The sequence below is a fragment of the Oncorhynchus keta genome, unplaced genomic scaffold, assembly GCF_023373465.1.
Source record: "Oncorhynchus keta strain PuntledgeMale-10-30-2019 unplaced genomic scaffold, Oket_V2 Un_scaffold_630_pilon_pilon, whole genome shotgun sequence".
In the NCBI taxonomy this organism is placed as follows: Eukaryota; Metazoa; Chordata; class Actinopteri; order Salmoniformes; family Salmonidae; genus Oncorhynchus; species Oncorhynchus keta.
Genome location: NW_026290978.1, coordinates 562,665 through 580,180, shown reverse-complemented (window position 1 = coordinate 580,180; position 17,516 = coordinate 562,665). Strand labels below are relative to the sequence as shown.

The 17,516-nt window shown below is 43.9% G+C and overlaps 1 protein-coding gene across 1 annotated transcript in view; it reads right to left on the bottom strand.

The window, feature by feature from the left end:
* LOC118379892 (exocyst complex component 4-like) overlaps positions 1–13,152 on the bottom strand; it is a 117,241-nt gene extending 104,089 nt beyond the window's left edge. Inside the window, 3 exon segments of the mRNA XM_052517225.1 lie at positions 6,891–7,085; positions 10,881–11,070; positions 12,994–13,152. Coding sequence (XP_052373185.1) covers positions 6,891–7,085; positions 10,881–11,070; positions 12,994–13,073 — 465 coding nt within the window. The 5' untranslated portion in view covers positions 13,074–13,152.
* Positions 13,153–17,516: the final 4,364 nt, after the last annotated feature.

Sequence of the window (17,516 nt, the reverse complement as noted above, 5' to 3'; positions counted from 1 at the left end):
CCAGCTCCTGTTGTTTTGTCCTGTTGTGGACTGACCAGCTCCCGTTGTCCTGTTCACCTGTCTCCTGTTATGGACTGACCAGCTCCTGTTGTTTTCACCTGTCGTGGACTGACCAGCTCCTGTTGTTTTCACCTGTTATGGACTGACCAGCTCCTGTTGTTTTGCTGTTAGTGGACTGACCAGCTCCCAGTTTTGTCCTGTTATGGACTGACCAGCTCCTGTTGTTTTGACCAGCTCCTGTTGTGGACTGACCAGCTCCTGTTGTTTTGTCCTGTTGTGGACTGACCAGCTCCTGTTGTTTTGTCCTGTTGTGGACTGACCAGCTCCTGTTGTTTGTCCTGTTGTGGACTGACCAGCTCCTGTTGTTTTGTCCTGTTGTGGACTGACCAGCTCCTGTTGTTTTGTCCTGTTATGGACTGACCAGCTCCTGTTGTTTTGTCCTGTTGTGGACTGACCAGCTCCTGTTGTTTTGTCCTGTCGTGGACTGACCAGCTCCTGTTGTTTTGTCCTGTTACTGACCAGCTCCTGTTGTTTTGTCCTGTTATGGACTGACCAGCTCCTGTTGTTTTGTCCTGTTGTGGACTGACCAGCTCCTGTTGTTTTCTCCTGTTGTGGACTGACCAGCTCCTGTTTTTCTCCTGTTTGGACTGACCAGCTCCTGTTGTTTTGTCCTGTCGTGGACTGACCAGCTCCTGTTGTTTTCTCCTGTCGTGGACTGACCAGCTCCTGTTGTTTTGTCCTGTTATGGACTGACCAGCTCCTGTTGTTTTGTCCTGTCGTGGACTGACCAGCTCCTGTTGTTTTGTGCTCCTGTTACTGACCAGCTCCTGTTGTTTTCACCTGTCTGTTATGGACTGACCAGCTCCTGTTGTTTCCTGTTGTTTTCCTGTTATGGACTGACCAGCTCCTGTTGTTTTGTCCTGTTATGGACTGACCAGCTCCTGTGTTTTTGTTTTGTCCTGTTGTGGACCTGTTGTTTTCCCTGGACTGACCAGCTCCTGTTGTTTTGTCCAGCTGTGTGGACTGACCAGCTCCTGTTGTTTTGACCAGCTCCTGTTTTGTCTGGACTGACCAGCTCCTGTTGTTTTGACCAGCTCCTGTTTTGTCCTGTGGACTGACCAGCTCCTGTTGTTTTGTCCTGTTAGTGGACTGACCAGCTCCTGTTGTTTTGTTGTCATGGACTGACCAGCTCCTGTTGTTTTGCTGTTATGGACTGACCAGCTCCTGTTGTTTTGTCCTGTTGTGGACTGACCAGCTCCTGTTGTTTTGTCCCAGCTGTTGTTTTGCTGTTAGGACTGACCAGCTCCCGTTGTTGTTTTGACCAGCTCCTGTTGTTTTGTCCTGTTATGGACTGACCAGCTCCTGTTGTTTTGTCCTGTCGTGGACTGACCAGCTCCTGTTGTTTTGTCCTGTATGGACTGACCAGCTCCTGTTGTTGTTGGACTGACCAGCTCCTGTTGTTTTGTCTGTTATGGACTGACTCCTGTTGTTTTGTCCTGTTAGGGACTGACCAGCTCCTGTTGTTTTGCCAGCTGTTCTGGACTTGACCAGCTCCTGTTGTGCTCCCTGTTATGGACTGACCAGCTCCTGTTGTTTTGTCTTTGCTCCTGTCCTGTTGTTTTGTCCTGTTATGGACTGACCAGCTCCCGTTGTTGTTTGGACTGACCAGCTCCTGTTGTTTTGTCCTGGACTGACCAGCTCCTGTTGTTTTGCTGTGGGACTGACCAGCTCCCGTTGTGCTGTTATGGACTGACCAGCTCCCGTTTTCTCCTGTTGTGCTGTTATGGACTGACCAGCTCCCGTTGTGCTGTTAGGGACTGACCAGCTCCCGTTGTGCTGTTATGGACTGACCAGCTCCCGTTGTGCTGTTAGGGACTGACCAGCTCCCGTTGTGCTGTTATGGACTGACCAGCTCCCGTTGTGCTGTTATGGACTGACCAGCTCCCGTTGTGCTGTTAGGGACTGACCAGCTCCCGTTGTGCTGTTATGGACTGACCAGCTCCCGTTGTGCTGTTAGGGACTGACCAGCTCCCGTTGTGCTGTTATGGACTGACCAGCTCCCGTTGTGCTGTTAGGGACTGACCAGCTCCCGTTGTGCTGTTATGGACTGACCAGCTCCCGTTGTGCTGTTATGGACTGACCAGCTCCCGTTGTGCTGTTAGGGACCGACCAGCTCCCGTTGTGCTGTTAGGGACCGACCAGCTCCCGTTGTGCTGTTAGGGAGTGACCAGCTCCCGTTGTGCTGTTAGGGAGTGACCAGCTCCTGTTTTCTCCTGTTGTTCTGTTACAAACAAGAGACTGGCTCAACTGTTCTGGGGAACTACGGTAAGCTTCATAATGTAAGATAATACTTTTTTTTTAAACTTGTTTTGACAGTATTGGAAAACCACCTGTGGCTTTTTCCAAATACCCAAGTAAACCTCAAAGCCTACCACAACAGTGGTTCTTCCTTTAAAAGTTGAGTCCTACTGCAGCACAGCTTGCAGTGTGCTGAGTAATTGCATGGCACATGCGAGTGCATGACATCATATTATTTTGTTGCCAATAATGCTAGTTTGACCACCAGAAGGCGTCTTTGAGAAGGTAAGTTATTGAAATGACATGGAGCTGTAGGCCGAAGAGTCGTGTTTACTGTAGCTGATTTAGCGTAACTTACTTTTTGGCACAAGTCATCCATGTCTAAATTACAGTCAAGCATTTTAGATATAAAATTAAATAAAGGGTGCCTTGAATAATGAAACAATGAATAAACCGCAACATGTCGGCTAATGTGATTCAATTCACAAATGGGAAAGGGGGATACCTAGTCCGTTGTCCAATTGAATGTATTCAACTGAAATGTGTCTTCTGCATTTAACCCAACCCCTCAGAATCAGAAAGGTGTGGGGGGCTGCCATAATCAAAACATCTCCGGCACCCGGGGAACAGTGGGTTAACTGCCTTGCTCAGGGGCAGAATGACAGATTTTTACCTTGTCAGCTCCATTCGATTACTGGCCCAACACTATAACCACTAGGCTGCCTGCTGCCCCTATGCATTTGACTGTTTTTAATATTGTTTTTTTGTTAGAACAGACATATGGGATTGATTATAATTTATTTTTTAAATTATAGTACTTATTGTGCAGTTTATACTTTTAGAAATGTTATTAAATTGATTAATATTATGGTGTTTCTATTCCAAGAAAAAAGAAAATGCATTTTACAGTAGCCTTTGTAGGCCCCAGGGTTTCTGTTGGTAAAATATGGCGCTGTACAACGTGACAAGTTGGGAGTAGGCCTAGGCTACTAAGTGATTGCGAGTTGAGAGCAAAATAATCCTAACATTCCCTAATTGTAGGCTGACCAATATCCAAATGGAGATTCAGTGAAAATAAAAATCTGATTGATTTATCAAGACCAGTCTCCATAGTTGTCTCAAAGCATCGCAAAACGGTGCTGAATAGTTAACCACACGCGGGTAGACTATTGCTTCAAATCCTATTATAACAATTGGATGACTTTGGGTGTTTCAGTAAGCAACAATTTGTTGCCTTCATTAGCATACTTTATTCTAATATTTATGTCATTCAGTGATATTTATTCTCACAGTAACTCGTTATGGGTCCATCCAGAAGTGGTTAGAAAACAGTGCATTTGGTGAGCTATGCAAAGATATGGGAGTAGTGACATGCTTCGCAAACATTTAAAGTCTCTAAACTCGGCAAGAGTCTATTGTCCTGTCTGATAGCCCATCAAGAGTGGCTGGCTTCTTTTGTATTCTTTAATCTCCAGCTCAGAGAAGTGTGTTTCTATTCCAACAAAAAAAGAGACTTGAATAATTAAACAGTAAATAAACTGGAAAATGTCAACTGAAGCAACTGAATTCAGGAATTCATTCAAAATATGTTAAACCTTTCTTTTGATGAGAAACTGACGATACACCAATACATTGATCTTCTCAGCAAGGTTTTACCCATGGTTGTGGAGCTGGGGGGAAGAGCAACTGTAGCTGAGATGTAGTTGAAATAAACATCCGTATTTTGAAAGTCTTTTTATCATTATTTTATTAACGAAAAGCATAAAGATGTTGATGAACAAATAATATATGTGTGTCTATGTGCGTGTTACATTGTCTTCTTCTGACAAACTAGAAACAAAATGGTGTCTTTTTTTAGTGTGCGCACGAGACAGAGGAAGAGCAATTCTTACACTATTGTTTTAAATTCAATCACTCTCTTCTTCATCCTCATCATTCAGTTAATTTAAATTCAATTGCAATACATTTTGTCACTCCCACAGCAAAGTTTAAAAACAGACGGATTTGTGAAATTGTTTTATCCGTCATTTTGCGGTTGCATGAGGTTTGGTGATGACAGAATACGTAGGATATTAAATGAACACTCAAATAGGCAAAAGAAGCAGGAACAGCATTGAGCTGAGTGACTCACTCATTCCTGGCTTTCGTTCAAAGTAAGTTATATTATAATGCAGGGTGAAAGACACATTATTTCATATTCTTTGATATTGAGTTAGAAATGTACAATTTAAGAGCAGTTAAACATCAAGTAAATTGCAAGTTTGCCCCTTTTTGGCCATTAGGTTACACTTTACAATAGGACTCAACTCTGAATGACAACAGCAACTATCAGTAATTAAAACTATGGCACAAATTTGGGGGTTTTCCACACATAGCTGAGCTATTAGACTATCCTTTTGTAAATTAATGGAGGTGTGAATGTTTCAGTCAGTCTCTCTCCGGGACTAGAGTCCTGAATCAGGCAAAAAATAATAATAATAATAATAATAATAATCGGCTGCCAGCTTTTGTGAAAAAATACTTGCAGATCTTGTTGATTTCTTCTGTCGCTTCAAGAGGCCTACTGTCCACCTGGTCATTGGTGGTCCCAAAGGATAAAGACTCACCTTCAGATGGATGTGTCCCAAGCCTGGGACCAGGCATGGAAAGACTCACCTTCAGATGGATGTGTGGTTTCAGAGAGAAGTCAGCTGTTAGCCTGGGACCAGGCACGGTGGATAAAGACTCACCTTCAGATGGATGTGTGGTTTCAGAGAGAAGTCAGCTGTTAGCCTGGGACCAGGCACGGTGGATAAAGACTCACCTTCAGATGGATGTGTGGTTTCAGAGAGAAGTCAGCTGTTAGCCTGGGACCAGGCACGGTGGATCACCTTCACCAGGCATGGATAAAGATGTGTGGTTTCAGAGAGAAGTCAGCTGTTAGCCTGGGACCAGGCACGGTGGATAAAGACTCACCTTCAGATGGATGTGTGGTTTCAGAGAGAAGTCAGCTGTTAGCCTGGGACCAGGCACGGTGGATAAAGACTCACCTTCAGATGGATGTGTGGTTTCAGAGAGAAGTCAGCTGTTAGCCTGGGACCAGACACGGTGGATAAAGACTCACCTTCAGATGGATGTGTGGTTTCAGAGAGAAGTCAGCTGTTAGCCTGGGACCAGGCACGGTGGATAAAGACTCACCTTTTTTTTCAGAGAGAAGTCAGCTGTTAGCCTGGGACCAGGCACAGTGGATAAAGACTCACCTTCAGATGGATGTGTGGTTTCAGAGAAATCAGCTGTTACTGGGACCAATGGAGGCCAAGTCTAAACTAATATGTTAAATTGTCTAAATAAACAAGTATATTTCATAAATAAATGAAGGAGCTCAAGTCTTGAAAATATGGGCAACTGCCTATCCTCGCTGGACTCTCATTCATTCAGTTTCTTCTTCGCATTAGCAAAGAAGGACTCCGTGTTTCACAAACTCACATTCTATAGAGGGGCTATCACTCTTTCATTCTGTGGTAAAAGACCATTTGTTATTTAGAATGATTTTATTTCTGTTTTTAGAGGGAGAAAAACCAAAAGCCCACTGTGCCAATTTTAGAAAATCATCAGTCCAGTAATTGTGCCATTGCATTTACCCAAGTTCTCTTTCAACTCCAGGACCACCCGCCTGATGCAGGACTCTAGAGACAGACACTCTCAGACTGAAACATTCACACCTCCATTTAGGAAAAGATAGTCAATTTGTGCCACAGTTTAGACTTAACTCCCTCTTGTGATATTGTGGTGCAATGACAGAATGACGCAATTTACCACAATCTGCCATGTTTAAAAGAAGAATGTTTAAAGGAAGAACCACTACATACATAACAGTTAATATATTTAGCTCAGATGTGAGTGATTTTCCTAAATAGTGTCACCAACTTCCATCAACCTGACCACACCATGTAAAAAGTGCTTTAATGTAGATTTTAGGTTTGCAGCCCCCACGAAGGACTGAGAGTGGGAGACAAAGAGACAGAAGGTCTTCAGGGGCCTCAGGGGGCCAGACATCTCTCGTCCTCCCTCTCAAATATGCCTGTTCTGGAGCAGAGATGAACTGACTCGGCCCTAATTACCTGAGTTTGGAAGAAGAGTGTAGGAGTGAGTGGAGGAAGAAGGGAAAGGAGAGACCACAGAGTTGTACAAGCCATTTTGTGCTTTAGCCCCCACTGAGCGCGCCACAAAACCCACATCAAAGTCAACCCACACACCTGTGGTGGCCCCTGGGCCGCTTTGATGAAGCTTACCAGCTGTAAGGGAGATGTACAATTGCGTCGTATTCATTAGGCACCAAATGGAAGAAAACTGAGAGTCCAGCCAATTAGCTGAAATGCCAGTCCATTTCTGTAGCCAAGGAGGACAGCAATCACGTAACAAGTGTCAGGTCAGAGTTGGGGTATTAAAAATCTGTCTGGATGTCTGGATTGCCATATCCCAGTGTTAATCATACGAATCCCATTCTCTCGCACGCATGCCCCACCATGGCTCCAAACTTAACACACTTTCATACAAACCTTACCACATCCTCACCTACCACCCCACCTCCACACGAATTGTCCCTTACTCACCAGCATGTCGGTGGCGTGCAGGTAGTGCTTGCTGGCCATGCAGGCCTCCAGTCTCTGTGGGACCTGCTTGATACTCTCGATCTCGTCCAGCAGGTTGAGGACGTGTTTGTGCTCAATGCCTTCGATCCACAGCTTCCTCAGTTCATCCCTCTTGCAGTGGAGCAGCATCTTACAGGACAGCAGGTTCTCCTTCACCTGGGATACAATGGGACATCACACAAGTCAGACACCAGGGTGTTCATCAGGCGATAAAGGGAAAAAGACGGACTGAAACAGGGACAGAGTATTTGGACTGTTGTAAAACATTTTGCTTCGGTGTGCATTAATGAATCAACCCCACCCCCAGGGTCAGACAGGTGAGGCTCCAGGGTTGTGTTCATTAGGCACCAAACTAAAGAAAGTTGACTGAAACAGGGAGGGAATACTAATCAGTAAGAAACAATCCTTTTCATCTCTGCTGTAAAGCGTTATTTTCTGTTGTGTGCCCTAATGAACATGACCCATGGGTCCGTTCAGAGACAAGACAGGCAAGCGTTTAGAAAGTTCAGATAGAAATGTATTGCGCAGAACAGACGTGATTATTTGTCAGGTAGAATAGGGATTATTTGTCAGCTCTATTCATTACATTTCTATCTGGTACGTTCTGAATAGTTTCAGGGACACATGAACACTCTTTCAGTTTCAAAGCTCAGTATTCCGCCTGAATCATTGGGCACTTAACGCAAAAGCACCATCACACACAAGTCTTTGGAAACCTTTCTAGGTTCTCTTTGTAACAGTCTCATATACAGTTGAAGTCAGAAGTTTACATGCAGCCAAATACATTTAAACTCAGTTTTTCACAATTCCTGACATTTAATCCTAGTAAAAAGTCCATGTTTTAGGTCAGTTAAGATCACCACTTTATTTTAAGATTGTGAAATGTCAGAATAGCAGAGAGAATTATTTATTTCAGATTTTATTTCTTTCATCACATTCCCAGTGGGTCAGAAGTTTACATACAGTACACTCAATGAGGCATTGCCTTTAAATGGTTTAACTTGGGTCAACCTTCCACAACCTTCCCACAATAAGTTGGGTGAATTTTGGCCCATTCCTCCTGACAGAGCGGGTGTAACTGAGTCAGGCTTTTTCAGTTCTGCCCACACATTTTCTATAGGATTGAGGTCAGGGCTTTGTGATGGCCACAACTTTGGAAGTATGCTTGGGGTCATTGACCATTTGGAAGACCCATTTGCGACCAAGCTTTAACTTCCTGACTGATGTCTTGAGATGTTGCCTCAATATATCCATATAATTTTCCTCCCTCATGATACCATCTACTTTGTGAAGTGCACCAGTCCCTCCTGCAGCAAAGCACCCCCACAACATGATGCTGCCACCCCTGTACTTCACAGTTGGGATGGTGTTCTTCAGCTTGCAAACCTCCCCCTTTTTACTCCAAACATAAAAATGGTCATTATGACCAAACAGTTCTATTTTTGTTTCATCAGACCAGAGGACATTTCTCCAAAAAGTACAATCTTTGTCTCCATGCACAGTTGCAAACCACAGTCTGGATTTTTTATGGTGGTTTTGGAGCAGTGGCTTCTTCTTTGCCGAGCGGCCTTTCAGGTTATGTCAATATAGGACTCGTTTTACTGTGGATATAGATACTTTTGTACCAGTTTCCTCCAGCATCTTCACAAGGTCCTTTGCTGCTGTTCTGGGATTGATTTGCACTTTTTGCACCAAAGTACGTTTATCTCTATGAGACAGAACGTGTGTCCTTCCTGAGCGGTATGACGGCTAAGTGGTCCCATGGTGTTTATACTTGCGTACCATTGTTTCTACAGATGAAAGTGGTACCTTCAGGCATTTGGAAATTGCTCCCAAGGATGAACCAGACTTGAGGTCTACAATTTATTTTAGACCCGTGTTCCTGAGGGTCTTGGCTGATTTCTTTTGATTTTCCCATGATGTCAAGCAACAAGGCACTGAGTTTGAAGTAGGGCCTTGAAATATATCCACAGGAACAACTCCAATTGACTCAAATTATGTCAATTAGCCTATCGGAAGCTTCGAAAGCCATGACATCATTTTCTGGAATTTTCCAAGCTGTTAAAAGGTACAGTCATCTTAATATACTTAAACTTCTGACTAACTGGAATTGTGATACAGTGAATAATAAGTTAAATAATATGTCTGTAAAAAATGACTTGTGTCATGAACAAAGTAGATGTCCTAACCCGACTTGCCAAAACTATAGTTTGTTAACAAGAAATGTGTGGAGTGATTGAAAAACTAGTTTTAATGACTCCAACCTAAGTGTATTTAAACTCGGGTGCACCTCAGCCACGCACAAGGTACTAAACGATATCATAATCGCCATCGATAAAAGACAGTACTGTGCAGTCATCTTCATCAACCTGGCCATGGCTTTCAACTCTGTCAATCACTGTATCCTTATCGGTAGACTCAACAGCCTTGGTTTCTCAAATGACTGCCTCACCTGGTTCACCAACTACTTCTCAGACAGAGTTCAGTGTGTCAAATTGGAGGGCTTGTTGTCCAGACCTCTGACAGTCTATATGGGGGTACCGCAGGGTTCAATTCTCGGGCCGACTCTTTTCTCTGTATATATATATCAACGATGTCGCTCTAGCTGCGGATGATTCCATGATCCACCTCTACGTAGACGACACCCTTCTGTATACATCTGGCCCTTCTTTGGAAACTGTGTTAACTAACCTCCAAACGAGCTTCAATGCCTTTCAACATTGCTTCCGTAGCCTCCAACTGCTCTTAAATGCTAGTAAAAACACAAATGCATGCTTTTCAAACATTCGCTGCCTGCTCCCGCCCGCCCGACTAGCATCACTACTGGACGGTTCTGACCTAGAATATGTGGACAACTACAAATACCTAGGTGGCTGGCAAGACTGTAAACTCTCCTTCCAGACTCACATTAAGCAACTCCAATCCAAAATTAAATCTAGAATCAGCTTCCTATTTCGCAACAAATCCTCCATCACTCTTGCTGCCAAACATACCCTTGTAAAACTGACCATCCTACCGATCCTGGACTTCTGCGATGTCATTTACGAAATAGCTTCCAATACTCTACTCAGCAAACTGGATGCAGTCTATCACAGTGCCATCCGTTTTGTTACCAAAGCCCCTTTTTCAACCCACCACTGCGACCTGTATGCTCTAGTCGGCTGGCCCTCGCTACATATTCGTCGCCAAACCCAGCTCCGCCTCATCTCAGCTCGCTGGTCACGATAACAACACCCACCCGTAGCACGCGCTCCAGCAGGTAAATCTCACTGGTTCTACTTGCACATCATCATCTGCTCATCTATCACTCCAGTGTTCATTTGCTGTCATTACTTCGCAACTATGGTCTATTAATTGCCTTACCTCCTCAGGCCATTTGCACATACTGTATATAGACTTTCTTTTTTTCTATTGTGTTATTGACTGTACGCTTGTTAATTCCATGTGTAACTCTGTGTTGTTGTTTGTGTCGCACTGCTTTGCTTTATCTTGGCCAGGTCGCAGTTGTAAATGAGACCTTGATCTAAACTAGCCTACCTGGTTAAATAAAAACTGTACATCCACACACACAGCCTGGAGAGACATCACGCTGTTGTGGAACACTAGCGGGCTATCCCAGAGGCTCTAACAGTGACGCAGGTGTCAGAGCCAGCCACACACACACACACACACACACACACACACACACACACACACTAGAGAAATCAGCCAGGCCCTCACACTGCCTGCTGCTAATGTCCTTGATGTACAACTCCCTGGGACCATCACTTCACACTGTAATTCACAGGCCATGCACATGTTCTGAATGTTTTGTTGCAAATGTTTTTACTTTGTGGGAAAGGGCTCGTAAAGTAAGCATTTCACAGTAAAGTCTACAATTGATGTATTTGGCACATCAGGTGACAAATTCAATTGGATTTGATTTGAAACATTGTGCGTGTTCCCTCTCACCCCTTTGATCTTGTTACGGGAGCTGGTGATTCTCTCGGTGATGCTCTGGTAGGTGCGGATGGCGGTGGTCAGCTCAGCGTAGTGTTGGACGATCTGCTCATCCAGGTCCCGGTCACACTTCTCAAACGCCTCCTCCAGGCGGCCCTTCTCCGTCTCTCTGTCCTGCTTGTCATCGCTGCTGGACAGGGTCCTACACAGACACAGGCCAATGCTCATCAGTTGTCTGTCAAGGTGTCACCTTGTGGTCCTTTTCCTAATCTTGTGTAGGCCTAACTTCTAGTTAATCATTTTTTCTAGTCACTCGATCTGGGTAAAATACAGGCAGCTAGTAGCCTAGCGGTTAGAGTGTTGGGTCAGTAAGCGAGAGGTCACTCGTTCGAATTCCTGAGCTGACAAGATGAAAAATATGATGATGTGCCCTTGAGCAAGGCACTTAACCCTAATTTCTCCAGGGTCGCCGTTGATAATGACAGACCTTTGGCTGTAGTGTACGTGTTCCTGAGAGTCGTAGTGTAGTGTACGTGTTCCTGAGAGTCGTAGTGTAGTGTACGTGTTCCTGAGAGTCGTAGTGTAGTGTACGTGTTCCTGAGAGTCGTAGTGTAGTGTACGTGTTCCTGAGAGTCCTAGTGTAGTGTACGTGTTCCTGAGAGTCGTAGTGTAGTTTACGTGTTCCTGAGAGTCGTAGTGTAGTGTACGTGTTCCTGAGAGTCGTAGTGTAGTGTACGTGTTCCTGAGAGTCGTAGTGTAGTGTACGTGTTCCTGAGAGTCGTAGTGTAGTGTACGTGTTCCTGAGAGTCGTAGTGTACGTGCCAGGTTTTATATCCTGAAAACCATGCCAGTCTTGTATGTCACCCAGGGGATGGGACAATGTTGAGTAACAGACTTGACAACACTTGTTTTTGCCCTGTATTTCATCAAACTCCAAACCACACATAAAATAAGGGGAGAGGTAAGTCTCCCTCAAGAGCTCATTAAAGCCTCTTCGCTCTTCACACACAGCTGAAAGCTGGAAGGGGGAGAAGATTCTCAACGGCATCCCCCTAGAGTGGCTTGAGATGCCTACTTGACACAAGTCAGAGCTGAAACACAAAGCAAGTGATCTTATCCATTCTCTGTTAATGTAAAATAACTAGTTATTTCCCATGCCGCCATGTCCAACCTAACTAGTTAACATACTTGATATAACCTCACCTAAACTGAGCGAACCTGAATCCTTAGCTCTGACATGCACCATCACCCTTGACTAATTCAAACACTAGACTGACAGTAGCCTAGTCCCTTTTAGAATCCAAAAGTGGCATGGGGTAACCATGGTAACAGTCTGGCGTTTTAGGCAAGCAGTAGCCATAAGTAAAGGTACATAAGAAAGTGAAGATAATCTTTGTTGCAGACAACAATTGCGTGCAGAATAGGATTTTGCCTCAAAGTGCTGCACGCTCGCCCCATGCACACTGACATCTGTCAAACCCAGTAGACGACAGCTCCGTTTAATCTAGAGAAAAAAGGGGTAAAGAGAGCTACTCTACTAAGTTACGGCAATGGCTACTTTAAATGGCGTGGAAACACACAGTAAACGACATGTCATGACATAAACGACACTGTTCAAGCTAAGGCCAACCCATGATGATCAATGCACCCTGTCAGCGAAGGGCAGCAAAGCAGGCTATAAATGGGTGCTGATGCTGAATAACAAGTATGCATTGGATATTTAGTTTTTGTTAGCTAATAAGTTACCAAGTCGCGAGATTGTTGTATGAGCAGGAGAGGTCAGCTGTCAAAAGAGTGACAGCTAGCTAGCAAGTGGCTCCTTCCTCACGCTTTCCTTGTGACTATTGAAGAAAAGTGTTATTTGACTCATAATGATGATAAACACTGCTAAATTATGCGAACAGGTCGCGATGACAAACATTAGCTAGCGTAGCTGACTAACATTTCCTCAAAACTCGCTTGACATAAAACTAGCTAGCTAGCTAACAGATAGGAAGCTAACAACAGGAAGGATGTTTCTCCTTGTCCACGACCTGAAATGACAGGCCTAGTTAATGAAAACAGTAGTGCCCACTGGCGTATTATGTCAATATGATAATTCAACCGTCAATTTGAGTGATCTTACCTTATAACGGAGATAAGTAAGCCTGAAGGGTCTTTGCTTTTGCTAACAGCACTCCGGTATCTCCCTGTATCAGCTGCCATTTTTCCAGCTACTGCACCCAAACAGAATGACAACCTACCAATGAGAGACGAGGAAAATTGTTCCAACTTCGGTAGTGTGGCTGAGAAAGCTGGGAGTTGTAGTCCAAAATCTGTCTAGACTTGTTGATATTGTTCTTAGTAGTTTTTTTCCCATGCAAATCCTGTGTGCTTACAAAACGTCCATTGGCGATTTTAGCATGTACATCTTGGTGGGGCAAACAAAAAACAAAAATGTTAGATGCATGCCATGAAAGCCACATTACTACATTAATTGCACTATAACTGTGACAAACTGTTAGGGCCTACATAAAGCTGTCCCAACAGCAGAGCCTTCTTTTCAGCACCACGGAGTGAATCCTGACCACTGATACACCTGGCTATCAGCGTAGCCTTGTCTGGCAGCAGAAAAATTAATTCAGCCTCATTTACTGCCTTTAAAAAAACGTTGCTGACATGGCTGACTTGCTTAAACAAATGTGGTTTCTACTGACAATTGAGATGTACAAACTATGGCATAATGGGATGGCAAGCGGATAAGAGGCCATCTGTAATTTCGATTAAGACATTAAATGAGAGAGCTAGGACGGATGTAGTCAACATAACAATTTGTTTAGCACTTTTGAAATTGAAATGTACAGTGACAGAATCCAGAACATGGGCAGTGTTCTCCCTGTACACCAAGACAAAACCGTAGGATAAATAAACAGGGCATATTAGCTGACAATGAAAGCTCTTAAAATATTCAATGATTACATTTCTCTAAAACCGGCTATAGGCTTCATGTGCACCACCAAGTCAGAACAGTAGGCTCAGTTATGAGGGGCAAAGGGACCAAATAATTAGGGTGAGGCACATGGGCTTACTTTCTTCGCTACAGTATACATATCTCCCTGGCATATTACATCATTTATGCAGCAGCATACAAGACATTTTTGGACTCACCTTGTTCTGCTGTACTCACTTGAACATGAAGGTGGTGCGGTGATCTTTCTTGTGGGCAAATTTTGTCATCAAGCTTTGTCATCAAAGTATGGCATTCTTTGGATTTTTTGGTGCTTTCAAGACAAGTGGGAACTCAGAAAAAAACAAGGTTGAATCATGACGTGAGTGATCTTCAGGTTGGAGTTCTAGAAAGAGGCCAAGTTCCTGACATGGAATTCTGAGTTGGATGATCGTTCAAATCGTATTTTCCCAGTCGGAGATCGTTTTATTCTGAGTTCCCAGTTGTCTTGACATGACTGAAGTCTGAGATTTCCCAGTTGTGAATTCCCAGTTGTATAGAACGCGGCAGAAGTCATGCTGGATTGACAGCATGGCCAATGTATTCTACCTTTTCCAGCCCATCGTGTTGAATGTTAATCCTTTTAAGCTTGGAAAAGAGACCCTTAAACCCAGACTTGGACCACATACCCACTACACTCAATAGCAGGCTAGTTATGGCTTTGCAACACTTTCAGTTTTAGTCACTGATTCCTTCCAAATCACTCATTGTTGAATTTGCGATTTCCAACTTGTTGTGTAATGTTTATGTCCAATGGCCGAGGATCACCGATACATTTTATCGATCATTTCTCTTCATATGACAAGGATTGAAAAGGATTTGCCAGTACATTGTCAACGTGATTCATGATGATGACAGCTTGTCTAGCTTTCTAGCTAAGATTTTGAAACTATGATGTTGACATGATCAGTCCAATCAAAGCTACGGTAGATATAACATAATTTTATCTGTGGCCAATCAAATCAAATTTCAAATCAAATTTTATTTATATAGCCCTTCGTACATCAGCTGATATCTCAAAGTGCTGTACAGAAACCCAGCCTAAAACCCCAAACAGCAAGCAATGCAGGTGTAGAAGCACGGTGGCTAGGAAAAACTCCCTAGAAAGGCCAAAACCTAGGAAGAAACCTAGAGAGGAACCAGGCTATGTGGGGTGGCCAGTCCTCTTCTGGCTGTGCCGGGTGGAGATTATAACAGAACATGGCCAAGATGTTCAAATGTTCATAAATGACCAGCATGGTCGAATAATAATAAGGCAGAACAGTTGAAACTGGAGCAGCAGCACAGTCAGGTGGACAGCAAGGAGTCATCATATCAGGTAGTCCTGGGGCACGGTCCTAGGGCTCAGGTCCTCCGAGAGAGAGAAAAGAAAGAGAGAATTAGAGAGAGCATATGTGGGGTGGCCAGTCCTCTTCTGGCTGTGCCGGTGGAGATTATAACAGAACATGGCCAAGATGTTCAAATGTTCATAAATGACCAGCATGGCCAGGTGGACTGGGGACAGCAAGGAGTCATCATGTCCGGTAGTCCTGGGGCATGGTCCTAGGGCTCAGGTCAGTTGAAACTGGAGCAGCAGCATGGCCAGGTGGACTGGGGACAGCAAGGAGTCATCATGTCAGGTAGTCCTGGGGCATGGTCCTAGGGCTCAGGTCCTCCGAGAGAGAGAAAGAAAGAAGGAGAGAATTAGAGAACGCACACTTAGATTCACACAGGACACCGAATAGGACAGGGGAAGTACTCCAGATATAACAAACTGACCCTAGCCCCCCGACACAAACTACTGCAGCCAATGACCTTGAGGCTTCTTGGATGGGCACTTCTAATGTAACTCTATGGAAGCACCCAAGGGACTTGAATTTTCGAGCTATCCCCGTAGATTTTGTGTTGATGTAGTGTCCCCATGAGTGACAGAACACTGAGCCAATCACGGCGCAACAAGAGAACATGACCAACTCATATGCTCTGTATTTTCCGCAGGCTGCCCCACCACCACAGAAAGCACTGGGCTCGGCCGAAACACCTGCATTTTGGAGCTGCCTTCCTCAAGAAAGCAAAAAAGAGACCATGTTTGTATGCAGCTTTATTTTTTACATTGTTTGCAAACTGATATGTGACACATATTAATGCCAAAATATCATGCAAAACAGGCAACAATTATTACTTTTTTTTTTTGTTAAACATGTGGGGCTCAAATGACGGGTCGCCACTGAAAACACCACTTCCATACTAACCATTGTATGTTGCATTTATCATACTACTGTTCTATTGCAAATGTCTTTCATTGGTGTGCTTGTTTCTGCAAGAACACTTCTGATATCCCACAAGAACCCTTCTGTTGTGTTGCATACTTCTTTCTTATCGTGCTTGTTTCTGCAAGAACACTTCTGATATCCCACAAGAACCCTTTTGTTGTGTTTCATACTTCTTTCTTATCGTGCTTGCTTCAGCAAGAACACTACTGATATCTTGCAAAATGTCTTGAAGAAACTAAATGCAATTACAGTAAAAGTACTGAAGCACACCCTTTGATTTTCAGTCTAGCCCTCACGGTAGGCTACAGTGAACGAGCGAGCCAGGGGGACAGAAAAAGGAAGAGAGAGATAACGTGCGCATGCATGCGTGAGCATGTGCGCGAGCGTGAGAGAGAGAGTGTGTGAGTGTGTATTTAATGGCTTTCTGTTTTTACGACATATAGCTTTGCGTTTTCCAGAACTGCTCCTCTGTATCTCTGACAATCTCGAAACAAACCGAATGGGAGAAGGCATTGATTTTGGTGGGGAAGGGGTCGATCCAACAGGCCCAGTGCTGATTGATGTGCCTGTGGACAGCAGAGATAACATTGTGGGAGATCTTGGCGTTCCCTCCAAAATAGAAACAATCACTGTGTCATGCAGGGCCACTTTCTCTTTGATGGGCGCATGCTTCTAACTTCCTTGGGCCAAGTTCAATTTCAAGTTCTTATCACCCTCCCCTCCCTGCAGCCAATGTCCCATTTTACATGTCTCGGCTAATCTCTCCAATGACATGGCACCAAGGTCATTTGTCAGCAGATTCTGTAGATGTACACTAAATGATTGCTGTGTGACTGTCATCTGTAGTTGTAAAGGACAACAGCAGTGAGCCTGGCTCCTGTTATTTCTGTATATTAACGTCTCACTGCTGTTAAAACTGGTGCATTTTTGGACAATTCATACCAGGGTTTAAGAATTATAATTTTGTGTGATATTGCATTTAATATTTTAAACCAGTTTCCAGTTCTGAGTCCCCTCATTTCAGATTAAGGAGGAGGCACAGTAGCTGCAAATTGTGTTTAAACTCACTAATACAGTACAGGTGAAAGTTGTGAAAAAATAGTTTTGTAATATCTAAATTCAATGTTTTCCCACAACACCTACAACTATCACTTCTGGAGAGAATGTGTGAGATGTAGGACCACCCTGTTGCAGGATAACTTAGTGTATTTAAAAGGCTTCTGAAGTTTATACTTTCCACTTGGAAATTTCTGTCTTGATTCTCCCTAATGAAAAATGTCAGTTAATTATAATTTGGTTAGGCGAGGTGCTGGCTAGTGGAGCTTCAGCCAAGCTGTCTATACCCTGATGAAGACAGCTTGGCTGTCAAAACGTTAGTATTACATTATTGCATCTGAACTCCAAGAGTGT